General features: G+C 59.6%; 5 protein-coding genes across 5 annotated transcripts; 3 read left to right on the top strand and 2 right to left on the bottom strand.

Moving 5' to 3' along the window:
- Positions 1–93: 93 nt before the first annotated feature.
- On the top strand, positions 94–1,530 carry BJ171DRAFT_598079 (uncharacterized protein; the record flags this gene model as incomplete). Its single annotated transcript, XM_053114807.1, has 2 exons — positions 94–484; positions 668–1,530. 2 exons carry the CDS (start codon positions 94–96, stop codon positions 1,528–1,530), a joined length of 1,254 nt encoding a protein of 417 aa, XP_052967971.1.
- Positions 1,531–1,658: 128 nt separating this feature from the next.
- BJ171DRAFT_613961 (Rho GTPase activation protein) lies at positions 1,659–2,565 on the bottom strand (the record flags this gene model as incomplete). The annotated part of the gene is made up of 5 exons (XM_053115308.1): positions 1,659–1,837; positions 1,925–1,957; positions 2,116–2,207; positions 2,308–2,351; positions 2,505–2,565. The coding sequence occupies 5 exons, from the start codon at positions 2,563–2,565 to the stop codon at positions 1,786–1,788; spliced, it is 282 nt and encodes a 93-aa protein (XP_052967970.1). The 3' UTR covers positions 1,659–1,785.
- A 209-nt stretch (positions 2,566–2,774) lies between these two features.
- Positions 2,775–6,126, bottom strand: BJ171DRAFT_580539 (MyTH4 domain-containing protein; the record flags this gene model as incomplete). The annotated part of the gene is made up of 12 exons (XM_053114047.1): positions 2,775–2,851; positions 2,947–2,997; positions 3,102–3,288; positions 3,494–3,661; positions 3,798–3,983; positions 4,165–4,300; positions 4,430–4,478; positions 4,595–5,357; positions 5,430–5,486; positions 5,610–5,693; positions 5,833–5,893; positions 6,020–6,126. 12 exons carry the CDS (start codon positions 6,124–6,126, stop codon positions 2,775–2,777), a joined length of 1,926 nt encoding a protein of 641 aa, XP_052967969.1.
- Positions 6,127–7,696: 1,570 nt separating this feature from the next.
- On the top strand, positions 7,697–9,738 carry BJ171DRAFT_54713 (uncharacterized protein). Its single transcript, XM_053113024.1, has 6 exons — positions 7,697–8,114; positions 8,233–8,397; positions 8,522–8,684; positions 8,822–8,880; positions 8,988–9,207; positions 9,344–9,738. The coding sequence occupies exons 1-6, from the start codon at positions 7,914–7,916 to the stop codon at positions 9,601–9,603; spliced, it is 1,068 nt and encodes a 355-aa protein (XP_052967968.1). The 5' UTR covers positions 7,697–7,913; the 3' UTR covers positions 9,604–9,738.
- Positions 9,739–10,115: 377 nt separating this feature from the next.
- On the top strand, positions 10,116–15,089 carry BJ171DRAFT_473902 (uncharacterized protein; the record flags this gene model as incomplete). Its single annotated transcript, XM_053108717.1, has 3 exons — positions 10,116–10,765; positions 11,127–11,248; positions 11,461–15,089. 3 exons carry the CDS (start codon positions 10,116–10,118, stop codon positions 15,087–15,089), a joined length of 4,401 nt encoding a protein of 1,466 aa, XP_052967967.1.
- Between the last annotated feature and the right edge of the window lie 1,381 nt (positions 15,090–16,470).

Below are 16,470 nucleotides of genomic sequence, written 5' to 3'. Positions count from 1 at the left end.
TGCCCAGCCAGTCAGAAAACTCCAGTACTCTTGCTCTTGCTTTGTATCCGTTTGGCAACCATGCGCCCGCCGCTCTTGTTTGCAGCAGCATCGATGTCAGCCACGACCCTTGCAGCTTCAAGTCTCCAGAAATGCTCAGCGGACGTCAGCACCCATTTTCGCATTGCCGTTTCGGCCACCGGCAGCCCCGTCCTGCTCCCGGCTGGCACCCGGCAAACGGTGACGTACTCATGGAGCCCGGCCTCGCTGGTCTCGATGATCCACAACGCGTCGCTGGTGTCGCTTGCTGGTTCGGTCGAGATTCCGGTCGAGCATGATGCGTTCCAGCCGGCGACGTTCAGCCAAAGCGAGCTCAGCCAAGATGGATGGGTGACGTTTGTCGTGCCCTCGTCGCTCCCATCTACCGTGAGCCCCGGCTCAAACTTCCATCTGCGTTTCAGCGTAACCGCATTCGGATTTGACTGTTATATCGATGCGAATCAAGGTGGGAAGCGAGTTTCTCTCAGAGGACCGGCCTGAGCTGCCGTTCTGTCTCTGGCCGTGGTGTTTGCGGTCCGGTGGAGGCTTAGACTCGGTAGATGGGTTTATTAGCTCGCCTCGTTTTCAGCTGTGGTGGTGTGGACTGAGATGCCCTGATGGCTATGTTAATGTATCCGCTCTGTCCCAGACTTCTCCATCGTTGGCGCAACTACTCCTGGCTCCCAAGGCTCCAGCCCGAACTCGTGCTATGCTGGCACCGTCGCCTGCGATCCAGATGGCTCTCACTTCCGGTTCTGCCTCGGAACTGACACCGGCATGGGCGGCTGGAGCAGCTCGATTCAATGCCCTGGACAAAACAGCTGCACCCCTGGCTCCATCACCAACATGTTCTCGAACGACAACTCGTGCTTCCTGTCGACCCTGACCTGCGTGCCTGGCGATTTCATGTGCTCCGGGTCCGCGGTCTACTACCAGTGCCTGGTCGATGCGAACGGAGCGCTTTCCATCGGCGCTGCCCAGCAGTGCCCTTCGGGAACGATGTGCGCTCCGGGCTCATCAGCATCAAGCGCAACGCCATGTCAGAAGCCGGGCGGAAGTGGCCAAGGTGCCGGTGCTCCGTCGCCCTCACCTTCGCCCTCGCCCTCTCCATCGCCCTCTCCCTCTCCCTCACAAAGCCAATGTCAGATTCCCCAGATTCAGTGTCTCAGCTCCAGCACGTACGTTTCATGCACCCAAGACGCCCTCGGGAATGCTATCTGGGGTGCTCAACAGCAGTGCGGCTCGCGCTCGTTTTGCTACCCTGGCTCGGCCGGCTCGTCGCCCTGCATTCCGTACAGCACGGGGATCCCGCAGAGCGGACCTGTTCCTGGCGGGCCCGGATGTCAGCAAAACCAGTTCCTATGCGACAGCACCGGCAACGGCTACTACTCCTGCATGCTATCTTCAAACGGTCGCAACCTTTGGAGCACCAGCCAGTCGATGTGCTCGGCGGGCACTCGCTGCCCCAATCCGTCACGAATTGTCTTTGCTGTTGGTGACCCGTGCTTCTAGATCTTGTCTGCATTCAAAAATGGAGGACAGTCGGGATTGTGACAGCTTTTTATTGCGATTGCTGGGTGAATACAGTGCGTGCTGGTCATGGCTATCCGCTCTTGAGCCTTGAGCCTTGAGCAAGTGCTGATGGATTGGTTGGGTTGCGGGACTTGAGGATATTTGTTTGACCAAAGAGGGACAGGCGCAGACTCCACCGAGCGGCGACCGCCTTTGCTGCCATGATCGGAAGGGAGTGCGTGTGCATCATGGAGGCTAGATGTCGCCTTTGGCAGTGATGAGCATCCTCAAGAAGGCTTGTTCATATCTGCACAACAGAGGTTTATAGTCAGCAAATGGCGATGGCACTGCGGTCTTCAGGTGAGATGGTCAAACCACCAGCTGGAGTGCCTACTTGGTGTTCTCAAAGATAGTCGTGGGGTTGTCGCTATCGACCGGGACGGGATAGAGAGTTAGTATGTGCTGGGGCCATTGCTTGGCTCGATGCTGCTGGTCTTGCCGCTTGGTTCGGCATTACTAGATCCGTCAAATCGAGCCATGCCACGGGCCAGTAGGAGCCAAAACGACAGCGCGAGTCTGCCGTACCTTGGACACCTCAAGAAATTGGGTGCAAATACCATGGCCAGGTTGTGCACATTCATCTTTGTCACCGAGTGATGCACTGGGTCCGCAAATACCTGCCCGTCCAGAGATTCAGAAGAGTCAGCGGTCCGCGGCCGACCCGTTAGCCTGTATCAAAGCACCACTCCCGCACCCAGCACAGCTTGGTGGTCTTACCCTCAGGAACTTGATCATGTATTCGCACACCTTTCTGTTGATGTCTGCAGTTGAACAACATCGAATTTAGAACGCCGAGACGCTCGTTATGCGCAGCTTTCGGAATGCCGTGGCCGATGCGATTGCACCGGAATCATCAATGGTATACACAACGAGGAAAGCGCGGCGGTAATCGGATATCTGCTTCGAGCGCATACCTGGCAATCGATGCAAGATGCCAATGGCGTCCTTGACGACGCCTTCCCGATGTTCTTCCATGCCGACTGTTATGCAGTCACTAGTGCTCGCAAGAAGCACACAGAGCAGCACCGAGAGAGATTGGCGGGCTCGCGAGAGTCAAAGATAAAATCATACCCGGGACGCAGCCACACGAGCAGACAGCGGTCCATGTCGCATTCAAGGATTCAAATCAGTCGGTGCTGTTAGTGTCCGCCACTTTGAGCGGCACCCGTTTTAATAAAAGGATATTAAAATTCCGAAGGGATCAGGGGCTCGGCGAGATCACGCAGCCACAGCTTCAGAAGCGAACTCGGAACGTTGGGATCTGCGGCGAGGTACAGTTGGCGGTCAGGGCTCGTTGGCCGGAGGTTGTTGGCCGGAAGTCACCATACACTGGCTGCGCGTCAAGCGTCAAGATACCTGTGATACCGCTGAGGTCATATGCGTTTTTTTCGACACGGCATTTTAGATCTGATCACGTCGAGATAGAGAGTCTCGGTGTCAGAATGGAGTGACACAGAGGGAGTAGCGTCCGGTGCACTATTGAACGAGGCGGCCTGTTGGCCTTCACTGACCAGTCACGGCGTCAGCATCACCAGGCACTCTGAAGATGCCCTCGGTTCCACAGCCGTTCATGTCCAGTATTGCAGTTGCCAGGAAGGAGAGGATCTTGGGCAGGTCCAGTTCGGGATGCGTCTTTGCTTGCTCGCGCATGATTTCCTCGAGCGTTTCACCAAACAATGCGCTTTGGAACGGCGCCTCCTGGAAATGACACGACAAAGGCTCGGATGAGGGTGCTGTGCTCGTAAAGCGGTTGGCACAAGCCTCAAAATGCAACGGCAGTACCAACTCAGCACTGCTATCATGATCACCGTGCCTGTGCGCGCTCAATTTCGGCAATGGTGAGCGTTTTGCCTCGCGGGCCGGTCTTGCATATGCGCAAGAGCTTTTTGTGGCAATGCTGGACCAGGATCGTGAGCTGATCGGCGTTGGACCCGGTTTGGCTGAAGTTTTCTTGGACGTAGCTTTTCAAATACTCCTCAAAGTTTTTGGACGGCGGGAAGGCGATGGTCACGACACAGAGGAGCTTCCATGCTTTCACGACGCTTTCACCGCTGGGGTTGTCTTTGAGTTGCTGCAGACGGGGGCAGACACTGAGGGGTGAGTGAGTGTGCGACTGACTGCATCGATAGACAACTCCAAGTTTGTGGTGCTCAAATTCGATGGACACCCAAGTATGGTTGCCGGTGGAGCCAGAGCGAGCGACGTACCTTTATGATCTGGACGTAGATCTCGTCTCGCAGCTCGCCGTGGAGAATTCCCTTCTCGGTGAGGGCCTGGATCTCCTCTTTGCATGGGCCGGCATTCTTGTCGATGATTTTGCTGAGCAGCTTGAAACACTTGAGTGCGTCTTTGTGGAGTTTTTTGTTCAGCACCATCAAAGGGGCCTTCAAGGTCTAGTGTATTGTTGCAAATGCATCAATCTCACCGGCGATAGCAGCTTGGCAGGGGTCGGGCGCAGTGACGAGCGATACTGATCATGCGACAGGGCCAGGTCGAGATGCCACCGAAGGCGGCCCGAACTCGAAATGCAATCAACGTGGATGATGCCACATGCGACATGCAAGTCCCTCTCACCTTGGAGTAGACCAGCATTTTCTCCAGGGGAACTTTCCGCCGGAACAACCCAGCGCGGTGCTGTGAAAAGTACTTTTCGGCAAATCCGTCGATGCGAAACTGGCCAATTGCGACCTTGAGATCGGATGGCAGACCTCTGTAACGGCACAAGCACACTACGAATCAGATGGTACCGTGACATGCCGGGCCGGGCCCAGCTTGCCATGCTCCCATCCGGCTGTCCCGGTCCGGCCAGCTCGACCTATGGTGTCTGGCGCATGTATACCTGCACTCATCATTCTCCTTGTTGAATGGATTCATAGCGATTGCCGCCTCTGCGCCAAACATCCGAGGCGAATCGATCTGTTGTCAGTGCCCAGCTCGCCGTGTGGATTTGCAACAAACATGTCCGCTTGCGGATGGGAGCACTGCATCGCTTTCGACTACCCACCCGGATTGTTGATTGGGTTGCTGATGCCCTTCGTCTTGGCGATGGTGACAGCGTCAGTGTGGATCGACTGTTTGCTGGGTTCCATCGTCAGGGATGCTTTGCTCGGCATCTGCGATGAGACCATGGACTGGTCAGACTTGAGCGATATCATCGTGTGGGTCACAGAAGCATCCCCTACTGTTGAGGCAAAGGTCTGAACGATTGCCGGGGGTGCTGGTGGTATCGGGATAGAGGAACTCTCGACTCTGGTATGTGGACCGTCTTGAGAAGCACCCCCGGATGTCTGCAGTCGATTTGATTCGAGCGACAAGTTGCTTGTGATCGCTGTGGCATGAGTTGTGTCGGTGCCGGCGGACGAGATCGTGTACATGGCGACTTTGCTCGTCCGGTTCGAAACGGCTTGGAGAGGGTCTGTCGTGATGGAAGACTCGGGAAGGATGCTGTTTGCGTTCGATTCGCGAGGCTGAGTCGAAACCAAAGGACTCTCCACACTCTCCATGGAGCTGCCGTGGACTGCCGGGCTTGCACTAGGAGGCTCTGAGCCATCAGCATCCGTTGGGGCGAATGCGGCGACCTCGGCGGCGGTTCGGCCAGTACGCGATGCTCGGTTGGAACTCATGAGGGATGACTCAGTCTCATGGGCTCGCGAGCTGCCTGGGGCATCGTATCCATATTCCTGCATGTCAAATACATCAGCCCGATTAAGACTGTAAGTCGCTGAGGTCGTGATCTGGCGTGTGCTCGAGCTGTCGTTGGGGATATCCTAGCGGATATAAAGTCGGGGTCGGATGCAATAAGCGGCCCGAACGACGCGCGAAGAGAACGGGTTTCGTACCGGCTCCTTATTCATATTCTGGATCATCATCGTCATGCGCTTTCCAGCCTTGGTTTGCTGTTTGAATGATATGCCGCGCGGGGTCAGAGATGTCGGGAATGGCATTCAAGGGACTGTTTCCGCTCTCATAGCACAGGAACATCAAGGGAACAAAATCACGTTCGGGGTCAATCCTCGAACCTGAATTGACCGAAGCGGGAGAATGAATCCAGTCACTGGCCTGATCCACTCTGTTTTAGCCGATTTTGGGTTGTAGTAATATGGCTGGAGAAGGGCGGGGAGGCGAGTGTTTGCGGGCGTGAGAAGATCGAATACAGCGCGACTCTGGCTCGGCTCTGACCGACGGATTCGCATCAAACCACGGGGGGGGGGTGCTTGAGCCTGAGAAGCGAGCGGGACTCACCAGCTTGTAGTTTTCGTCAAAGAGTTCCCACCATTCCTCGAGGTCCGGATCGCGCATCTTCCTAGAGGATTGGAATCGCAAACGTGGTTAGCCGACGGCCCCACAGCAACGACAATGGACCAAGCGCGAGCGAGCTGATGGAGGCCAAGGGCTCAAACAAAGCAAGTGAAACGGGCTGTCGACTGACACGATGCCATCCGCGGGTCGCTCGGGAAGGCACTGGCCCGAAGTGGTGTTTGCAAAGAAGATCTGTCCCGTCTGCGGATCCTGCACTTCGTAATAGATATTATTCATTCTCGGGTTGTGGTGCTGGCGAGGCTGTGGTTGCGATGAGGTTGTGGCGGACAGCAGCTGCGAGCCAGTTGCACCGACGGAAGGAGGCGCGCTGTGGGTTGAGCGATGCTCGATATCTCCGAGGACGGTGGGAGAGACAGCCGCAAAATACAGGTTGTCCGTGAGAAGCAGTGCGTGCTCAGTCCAGAGGCAAGAGACGCGGCCGCTTGTGGGAACAGAAGGGAAGAAGGATAGGGGTGGTCGGGCGGCTCTGGGATACGCCTGGGGAGGAGAGGTGGTGCTTGTGGATGCCTCAGGATGGGCTTGCGGATGAGGAGCCCTGATACAAGTGCACACCTGCTGTGTCGATCGGTTGTTCCCACGCCACTCGCCGCTGTCTTGATTGGGGCGGCTTCTGATCCCGGATGGTGTCACAATGGCAAGCAGAGGCCAGGGCCGTGCGAGCAGCGGAAAGAAAGGGCAGCCTTGGGCTTTCCGCCCTGGTGGCTGGAAGTTTCCTTTCATCAAGATCATTCGGAGCACTCTATGCCTCTCATTGCGCTTCGGCTGCGTCTGCAAGCCAATCTGCCACTGCCACTGCCACTCCAACGGACCCTGGCCACCCGGTCGGGGCTGCTGTCGCCGAAGCAGAACAGAGCGACCATGGCCTTGCCGCCGCCGCCGCATGTATGCGAGACTTGACGCAGATGTCGCCTCAGCCATGTGCAAGCTGATCGCAAGGCCGAGCACAAGACCGGGCTCGAGCCAGTGCGCCGTGCTGATCATGCTTCACCTGGCCTCCCAAGAGGTTTGTGGATCCGTTCTAGCCGCTGGGGCCGAGCTGCAGCGAGGTTGTCCGGCTCGCAAGTCGCCCCCCAGCCGGCTCCATGGCTCATGCCGAGGGGCCGCGTGGTTGCTGCAAGTCGGTTCATGCCCTGCAGCCCGCTTTGTTGCCGCTCGCCTGTCCGTGGTGGTCATGCCGGCCATGAGCAATGACAGCTCGACAGGTCCGCTTGTTGCCGATGTGCGGTATTTTTGCGAAAGTATTAACTGCGCATGCGCTAATGAATCCTCGCTCGCTTGCAGGGCGGGCAAGGCTCCAAGACCCGCTGGCTGGGCCGACAAGATCCCGCAGGGCAGCGCCAGGACGGGCAGCGCCGGCCGGATGCCCTGGGTGGGCTGCTCGCCGACGCTGGCCGTCGCGGCGGTCCTGCTTGCTGCTGCAACGTCTGCGCGAGCGGGATGCCCTCGCTGCCCTGGCTCGTTTGCGTTTTCGGCCCTGCCAGGCCGCGGCGCTGGGCGGCATGGCGGCAGACTGAGTCATCGCCGGCCGAGTCGCACACGAGTGACACACGCTGCTCTCGCCGCCGCTCTCGCTGCTTCTCGCCGCGACAGTCTGTGTGCGCGCGTGTGCTGCGCGGGTCGCTCTCGCCCTCGTCGCGGGCTCGTCGTCGGCCCGAGGAAAAAAGACAAAAATTGAGAAAAAGTCAAATCGCCAATCGCCCGGCGTCCTACGGCCTTCCTCTTTTCTCCCCACCTCGCCATCCGGTCCTTCCCAGTCCAAAGCGGTAGGGCTCTCTTCCGTCGCAGACCTCATTGCCCTCATAGCACCTCCCCCTGCTCGCTTGCTGTCTCGTCGCTTCTGCGCTGCCGCTGGTCGTGTCGAAAGTATAGATCATATCCTCGTCGGGGTTCCATCGCCAGCTCGCGCCGCGGCGGCATGGCCGGTGCTCTCTGCCGGTGGCTGCTTGTCAACGGCGTTGGCATCAGCGCCGTTGTCTGTGGCAGTCGAGCAAGACGGCGCCTGGATGGCGACCCATAGAGCAGGCTTCTCGCTGTCGCATATGTGGCAGCCGCATCCTCGGTATCTGCAGGCATGCGTCCGCATTGAACCCCAACCCCGACTGACCCGACTCGCTCGATTCTCAATCCAATCCAACAGCAGTGTAGCAATGGCTTCCAAAGTTTTGTTTAACCGTGTCGCTCTGCGCCGGGCTGCCTCCACTCCTGTAAGCGCGCATGGCTTTCTTTTGCAATCGCCCGTTGGGGATTTCTCTCGCACGGAGTTCTGGCTGTTGGATCTCTCCAGCCCAGCCCCGACACTCATTCGGTTCCCGCCCCATCCAGGTCCGCTCCTCCCACACCCTCACTGTCCCCTACACCCACAACCCCATCACCCCTTTCGCCAACGGTGTCCCCACCGAGCAAGTTCGCGAGCTCAACGCTACCGAGAAGAACTGGGACTTCTGGACCACCAGCGATGCTTTCCGTGGCTATGGCTCCTCGATTGCTGTGAGTGTGCACAAGAAACCCCGCACTTTCGCGTGCGACTGATGCCAGCGAGCCTACCCTTCCGCGCGCGGCTGGAATTGACCGCATCCCGCTCCTGCGTCGCTGACACCTTTGCTCCCAACAGGGCTTGACCCACGTTCCCCCCGGAGAGGTCTGGGTTCTCTCCAATGGCAAGGCTGTCAAGGAGGGCATGAGCTTCCTCCTGCCCTTCGTCAGCAAGGTCCAGGCCGTCAAGAACAGTGATCCCGTCGCCATGGGTGTCCTTTCTGACGGTGTCGTCTCCAAGGGTACGCATCATTGCTCTGCCGTTGCCCATTCGTTCACACCTGTCCATGGGAAGCCAGCCGGGTCGATTGCCAACCAGACTGTCATCGCAATAAGGGACCCCTCGCAAATGCTGACTCGCCCTTGGCTGTTCCTGCAGATGGCCATGCTGTCAACGTCTACAGTGTTTTCCACATCCAGGTCACCGACTTCTCCAAGGTAATGTTGGGCAACAACGAGCCACCGATGCGACGCGCACGGGCAAGCAGTGGCACTCGATGGGCAGACCCGTGTTCTCGATCCTAACTACAAAACTTGCACCGCAGTCTGCTCTGTACGTCGACCCTGAGAGCAACAAGCTCGACTCTGAGCGCGCCGCCGCCAAGCTCGTTGTCCGTACCCTGGAGGCCGAGATCCCCAAGCTCACCGTCGGTGCCGACCGCCAGATCTCTGCCGCCGACAGCGCCAACCTTGCCGAGAAGATCGTTGCTGCCCTGAAGGCCAGATCCGAGGAGTTTGGTCTGGAAGTTCTTGGTGCCGAGATCCGTACGTGTCATCGTGCTGTCGGACCGACTGCAGACTGGCGATGCCTGTGCGCTGTTTATCTTGAATAGCGAATGAGTGACAATCGGCCGCCTTTGCAGTTCAAGTTGCTAATCCGAGTGCCATCTCCAATGCACAGGCGGTGCTTTTGACCCCTCCGAGAAGGTCTCCGATAAGCTCCGTGCTCTGTCTCCCTCCCTTCTCTCCGAGGACTCCCCGATAGATGGTCTGAAGGCCGACTACTGGGCCGAGCTCCTGTCCCCTCCCTTCTTCGAGAAGCGCACTTTCGGCAGCGAGAAGATTGCCCGCACTCCCGCTACTGTTTCACTCGAGTGGTGTATCCCCAGCCCTCCCGACTACCATCACTTCAACCAGGTACGTGTTTGTGTTCCGGAGTAAGAGTGGGACAACCATACCGTTGTGTCGGCAGCTGTGTTCTTTGCGCGCCTCATCCAATCTGCCAGGCACGACCGACGAGAATGTTGCTGACGAGATGCTGTGTTCTTGGCCCTGCAGGTCCCGCGAATGGTCGCTCTGAAGGAGGATGAGCCCAAGAAGGTCGCCAAGGGCCACTAAATGGGAGGGATCATGCTTTCGAGAACGTACCTGTCCCCCCACCTTTGGATTTGAAGCCTCTTCGGAAATGCCCTCGTAATGCTGTCAGCCAAATGACACCTTTCTTGCCTTGGCAAGGAGCATTGGCCGTCTGGCCATTCCTTGCCGTACATATATCAAAAAAATTCCAGCTACAACAGGACACTTGCATAATCTTTGGCACGACTTTGTCCTGGCCTGTGGGCATCGCGGAATGGAGCGGAACAGCAGGGGAAGGGCGAGCGAGGCACTCATCTCAATATCAAACCAAGCCTCGGGGTCCTGCGGCACCGACCCGAGAGAGCTTCGTTGGACGCATGTCCCTCGTCCCCAGGCGGGGTGCTGTCGCTGGGCTGCTTGTCCTGATCGCAGCAGCGGCTCAGCCTCCCAGCGTCACTGTCCTTGGCATCGTCGCCCTCGTCCCTGCTTTCGGCTCGCGCTCTCCCGTGCATCTCCAGACCCTTGGGCAGGCTCGCTGCCCACTTTTTGTCGTCAGCGCGGCCGACTGTGAGCCGTCGTCCGTCGTCTCAGGCAGCCGGTCCCTGGTCATGTCTGCGTCGAGCCATCCAGAGCCTCCAGGCCATCACCCGCAGTCGTCGACTCCCGAATCCCATCGCCGGCCTGTGGACTCGCTGGCTTCCAGCCCCATTCGAATCCCGCCGCCCGTCCATGCCCACACCAACACCACCATCCACATCACCGATCCCGAGGGCCTCATCTTCGCGACCCCAGCGTCGCGGCCGCATTCGCTGCCATCATCATTGGATCCGCCATCGTCGTTGCCGGCGGCATTCCTTCTGCAAGATCGGCCCGCGGATGGCCACGACCAGCGGGGCTGGCCCGGCCGCTTTGACCACCGGCCACTGCCTTCGGATGAATATTCGGATATGACCGACTCGGAGTTCGACGAAGACCCAAACTATGCCATCAAGAACTCACTGAATCGGCTCCGGTTTCTGAACGATAGGTGCGCACGCGAGCCGAGTTTGTTGGAGGCCGATATCTCCTGGGTGCTCTCGTTTGCTCTCTTCTCCGTTGCCCTTTGCTTCTGGGCGTGGAAGAAAAGCAGGATCAACTACTCGGATGCGATCCGGCCATCGACGCATCGCTGCTCTCAGTGCTAATGGGACGTGCCGGAGCGATCGACAGCGGCGAGCCCTGACGCCGACCGCCTCTGTCCTGGGCCGGCAGGATCTGCTCGACTTGATGGATCTGCTCGATTTGCCCGATTTGCCCGATTTTCTCGATTTGCTCGGCAACGTTCGACATCCTCCATAACCCCCTCATCGTAACCGCCGCTTTCCCATTCGTCCGCCGCACTCCTCCAGATCGTCGGAATCCCAAGTCCCGACGACGAGCGCGGATGAAGACTTTGATGTGATTTCGGCTGTTTCCAGCCCCGCGAAATCAGCCCGGCTCGACCACGACTCGGACACCTCTCCGGCGAAAGGTATTCTTTTGCCTTTCCGTCTCTTGCGGCTCCTTTCTGCTGCACTCGCCCTCCCTCCCAGCAAGCTGCACATCCCATGTGTAGCGAACGCAGCCATAGCGGGTGGTTCCGGCACCAGCGCCGATGGGGGCTGGTTGACTGGCAGGCTTTCTCATCCATGGTGTCGTCTTCTGCATTTTGTCCCCACCGCCCGCCGGCATCGTCGTCTGCAGAGTCGCCGTCGACCGGGCCGCCAATTGGTCCGTCGGCGTCTTCCCAGGATATCGCACCCTCAAGCCACTCGCCCGACAAGAAGGGCTTCTTTGCCAAGGTCAAGTACAAGACCAAGAAGCTCCTGGACAAAACGGCCGAGAAGCACGCCAAGAAAAGCCACTCCAGGCATAGCCCGACGCAGTCCGAGGGCATTCTTCCCGAGGCTCGGCAGGCGTCCCAGCCGGCATGTGCTCCCCGGGACGCTGCATCCAGAGGGGAGGCCGATCCCACGAAGCCTCTGAGCGCGCCGCCGTCGTCAACCGTCCTGGATACTGCATCTGGACTTGGACCCGGGCCGAGACCGGAATCAGGACTCGAATCAGGACCTGAATCTGGACCTGGATCTACGCCGGACCAGGATCGGCAGAGGCATGCCGGCACGGCCAAGCCAGCAGCCCTCGCTGCCGCGGCTGTCTCCGGCGCCCAGGCTCCAGGCTCTGCGCTGCTCCCCCAGCCCTCGAAATCCACACTCAATTCATGGACAACCGCGATCGCCTCCAAGACCAGCGCCGAGGTCTCATCTGTTTTCAGCTCAACGTCCTCCTCGACGGCAGTGTCGCATGGGCTCGCGGCAACCTTTGTCAAGGGCGGCGACAAAAAGTTCTCGTATCCGGCCAACCGGCCCTTGCCTAACCTGCTCGGCAAGGAGGTCGGCGGCGGACTGGTGCTGGTGCAGGAGATCCGGTGCATCGCCAAAGAAGCCTCGGCCGAGCTCCTACCGGGGGTTGCACCAGTGGAAAGCAAGACCACCAAGGAACCGGCGACCGAGTCCGTGCAGCAGGCAGGAGCCAGCGGCTGGAGTGGAATCCTGAGCCACTCCCACCCGGGATCCGATGGCGCTGCTTCGTCCACAACCCCAGGACACGAAATCTCGGTGATGCGGTTCTCGGATAATGGGCTCTTGCTGGCGGCGGCGGGCAAGCTCGGCATCATTTGGATCTGGGAGGTCTGCGGTCGAGACCAAAGTGCCAGCCCGGTCCCCCATCCAGCAAGTCGTCCGGAAACAAAGGCGAGGCCCAACAGGCCAGTCTTTGCCCGAAGTCACTCCGACGTGGCTCCCCGGGGGCTGCAGATGGTCGAACACGATGGACCTGCAGTCGCTGGCAAGGCAGCAGCCGGGGCTGGGGCCGGGGCTTCGGCCGATGTGCCTCCGCCGGTCTTCAAGCCGACACCTGTGCGCATCTTTGCGGGCCACGGCAGCGATATTCTCGATTTGGCCTGGTCCCGAAACAACTTTTTGATCTCGGCCTCGAGCGACGGACAAGTGCGTCTGTGGCATCCGCAAGAACCCTCGCCGCTGTGCATCTTTGAGCATCCGGATGCGGTGTCGGCCGTCCGCTTCCATCCGATCGACGACCGGTACTTTGTCAGCTCGTGCGCCGACCGCAAGATCCGGGTGTGGTCCTTGGTGGAAAAGAAGGTCAAGTTCTGGAACGAAATGATCTTCCTGGACAGCAGCGTCACGGCCCTGTGCTTCAATCTGGCAGGCGACCTCGTCATCTGCGGAAGCGACCAGGGCGACCTGGTCTTTTTCGAGTTCAACGGACTCAAGTACCACACGCAAATCGAGGTCAAGGCCCTGAGCCGCAGCCGGAGCGTCCGGGGCGGGAAGCGCATCATTGGCATCGAGCGGATTCCCAACCGAACGCTTGAGCAAAAGATCATGGCCAAGTACCAGGGCACCAAACTCGTCGCGGCCCTGAACCAGGAGCCCGACCCGCAGATCGTCCTCGAAGACGAGAAGATCCTGGTTACCTCGAGCGATTCGCGCGTGCGCATCTACAATCTGCGCGACAAATCGCTCTTTCAAAAGTTCAAGGGCTCAGAGCATCGCTCGGCGTCCAGTCGAGCAAGCTGCTCGTGGAACGGCCGGTACATTGTCTCGGGCTCGGACGAAAAGGCCATCTACATCTGGAACACCTGTCTGGACGAAAACTCGGCCCTCCAGACCGTCCACCTGCACTCGCCCCTACACAGCACTACGGCCTCGAGCAGCAGCGGCAGCGCCCTCTTTGGCGGACTCATGGGCTGGCATCTCGACAACCAAACAAAGTACATCCTGAAACTCTCGGGGCTGGAGGAGCCTGTGTTGTGCACAGCGTTCGCCCCGAGCGGCACCCGTGTATATCTGGAGCAGTCTCGGCTCCGGCGCGGCCTGCTTCCGGCCGAGGCCGACGCTCCCATGGACCAAGTCTACTCTCAGATTCTCGTTTCGGTCGATGCGAGCGGACTCATGCGGGTCTACGAGAGTGAAAACTCACTCGGCCCCATGTTTTCGCCCACGGCCAGCGTCAGCATGGGGAAATCCAGCGGCACAAGCACAGGCAGCTCGATCCTGCGCGGCCTGGCCCGGACACCGACGATTCCAACCAAGAGCACCGGGATCAGCTCGGACCTTGCTGGCGATCTCCACATCCACAGCGCCGCACAGCCGGATCGATATCCAGGCCCGAGCCCGAGCAACGCGCCGAACAAGGCCCAGAGCGTCCTGCTGACGCTGCCGACGTCCAGCACCGGCCTCGCCAAATCATCATCGGTCCACATGGTCCAGAATCCCACGGATGTTTCGTTTCTACCGCGGACGCTGACTTCAGCCCAGTCGATCAGCAGCATTTCCTCGGGCGACCTGGTTTCCCGGCCCCCGCTTTCAGGTATGGGCTCGACAACAGCAACGCTGAGTCGGGACAGTGGGTTGCGTCCACGGACATCCCTCGGGTCGGGGCGGCAAAGTACAACAGGGCCTTCGGGTCGAGCCAGCCTGTCGTCGCAGATTCCAGAGCCCCCGCCATCGTCGCTGCAAGAAGGCGCGGCCTCGGGCCGAGGCAGTCCAACTCACCTAGCGCAGCGCGAGCGAAGAGTCTCAGCCGGAGCATCGACATCGGCAGCCCTAGCCTTGGCGCATGGAGCAACCTCGGTGACATCTCTGGCATCGGCCACGCGGGACGCATCGACAACAAGCAGAGCAGGGTCGCTCACGACGGCGGCAGAGTCAGCGACATCCACAGCAAGACGATTGGCGGCCCCGTCAGACAGCGATGGCCTGCACCATGCTCGGAGTGGCACGGATGCATTTCCCGACCGAACGGCGCCCCGAAGTATCCAACGCGGGCCGTCCGAGATCGAGATTCCCACGCACCAGCGATCGTCCTCCGGGTTTGAACCGATCGTCACGCGGCAGCGGTCCCACTCTCACTCGATTGTGATGTCGATCAAGTCCCTGACGGAGAGACTGGCATCGCCGCGATCGAGCCAGACACAGCGTGAGATACCGGTGGCGATCAAAGAAGGCTCGAGCGGATCGGTCTCGAGCAGCGCCGAGCAGCGGGCTGAATCGGTGCCGATCGATGCCTCGGCGCCGTCGGCTTTGTTGGCCACCCTCGGAGCACATCCAACGAATGACGGTCGGCCCAAGGCAAAGTCGCTACAGGCCGAGTCCAGCCCAGCGCTGAGCAGCGGACCCACCGAGGCTGAGGCCGACGACGAAGGCGGGCTGGTGTGCAGCAGCTGTGGTGGCGACAGCTTTACGGTGCTCAAGTCTGGACGGATGAAGTGTCTCAGATGCGGATATCTCACAAGCCTGCCCAAATAATGAACTGCCGGGCAGACGGGCAATGCCGCAGAGCCTGTCGTTGGTTGCGCCAGAAAACAGCATGGGTACTGAAGAGAGCTGTCGATACAACTCACTCGATGCAACTCACTGGATACGATCTGCCCACTCGATAGATCACCATCGTCTTGAAGTCCCGGGGCCTGTTGGAACGGCAATCGTCGGTTTGGCGAGACTATGGCTATCAACCATGTAACTGAAGCAAGCAGTAGCGATCCGGTCATGGCGGATAATAGAGCGTCACAAAGCACAGCGAACCGTCCTGACTGGAGGGAGGGGCCCAATATCCCTGACGGAATCATTCGATCGCCGCTGCTGTTGCCGCCGCGGAGGCTGTGTGGACTATGGAGCAGAACAAACTCTATGCAAGCCGGGATGTGACAGTGAGCCAAGGGTTGGGATGTGATTGATCGTGTCTCCGCTTCACCCACCCGCACACCCGAGCTGGCCCATGGATGACGTTACGGACGGCGGGGGCGTGCTTTTCTGATGGCGGTGTGCAGGGGTGGGCGGTGCTGTGGAGTGTGGAAGGGGGTGGGAACGAGAGTGGGCGAGCCATTTTCATGTGATGGCCGACAGCCAGGTTTTGTCGGGCTGCAGCCGTCGCTGCTGAGAGTGTTGCGGCCGGGGCACCTGAAGCGACGGATGGGAACAGCCAAGCGCCAGGGCCAGAGAACCGATGCAACGTGCTGATGAGACAGCAGGGCACAATGGTTAGATCAGATCATGCACTCGGCCGAGAACGACCAAGCGGGTTTGGTCGTATCTGAGCGTCCGTCCCTGGCGGCGGCAGATGATGGTGGACGGCGGCTGGGAGCCCACAGCAACAGCATCCAGAGCCCGAATGGCTGGCTGGCTGGTTGGTTGGTTGGTTGGTTGGTTGGTTGGTTGGTTGGTTGTGGGGCTGGAGGGATCTTCTCGCAAGACCCAAGACCCGACGGCGCTGGCCGACAGGGTCCAAGCAGCGCCAGCAGCGACGTCCAAGGACAGCCGCAACCCATAATAGCCCGCCGCCCCCAAAAGATGAGCGGGTCCGACTCTCGGAGCCGGCTTGAAGCCGGCTTGGAGCCCACACATCGTCGCTGGCAGCACCCGCGGCAGGCCGGGGGGAGGGCGACCGCCGGCTCCTCCTCCCCAAAAAAGACACGGCCGGGAAGGGCAGGGCGACAACGAGGCCAGGACGACAGCTGGTTGGTGCGAGAGATCGCAAGGCCGGCGGCCAGCAAGTCCATCCTGCCTGCAGCCGGGAGTGGGCAGGAGCAACAACAAAGAGCGCTCGTCCGCGGTGCGTTGATGTCGCAGGGATGGGCGATGGGAGGGCAATGGGCCGGCAGCGATCATGGAGGACATTTGCCCATGATCG

Source organism: Polychytrium aggregatum (assembly GCF_025602895.1).
Source record: "Polychytrium aggregatum strain JEL109 chromosome Unknown BJ171scaffold_13, whole genome shotgun sequence".
Classification (NCBI taxonomy): Eukaryota; Fungi; Chytridiomycota; class Chytridiomycetes; order Polychytriales; genus Polychytrium; species Polychytrium aggregatum.
Note: the sequence above shows the minus strand (reverse complement) of the source record. Positions and strands in the feature narration are given on the sequence as shown.

Excerpts from the sequence above, each read along its gene's own strand:
- BJ171DRAFT_54713 (XM_053113024.1), top strand. The coding sequence starts at position 7,914 with ATGGCGACCCATAGAGCAGGCTTCTCGCTGTCGCATATGTGGCAGCCG. Across the intron at positions 8,115-8,232 it reads GCCGGGCTGCCTCCACTCCT|GTCCGCTCCTCCCACACCCT; the intron begins GTAAGCGCGCAT and ends CGCCCCATCCAG. Across the intron at positions 8,398-8,521 it reads GCTATGGCTCCTCGATTGCT|GGCTTGACCCACGTTCCCCC; the intron begins GTGAGTGTGCAC and ends TGCTCCCAACAG.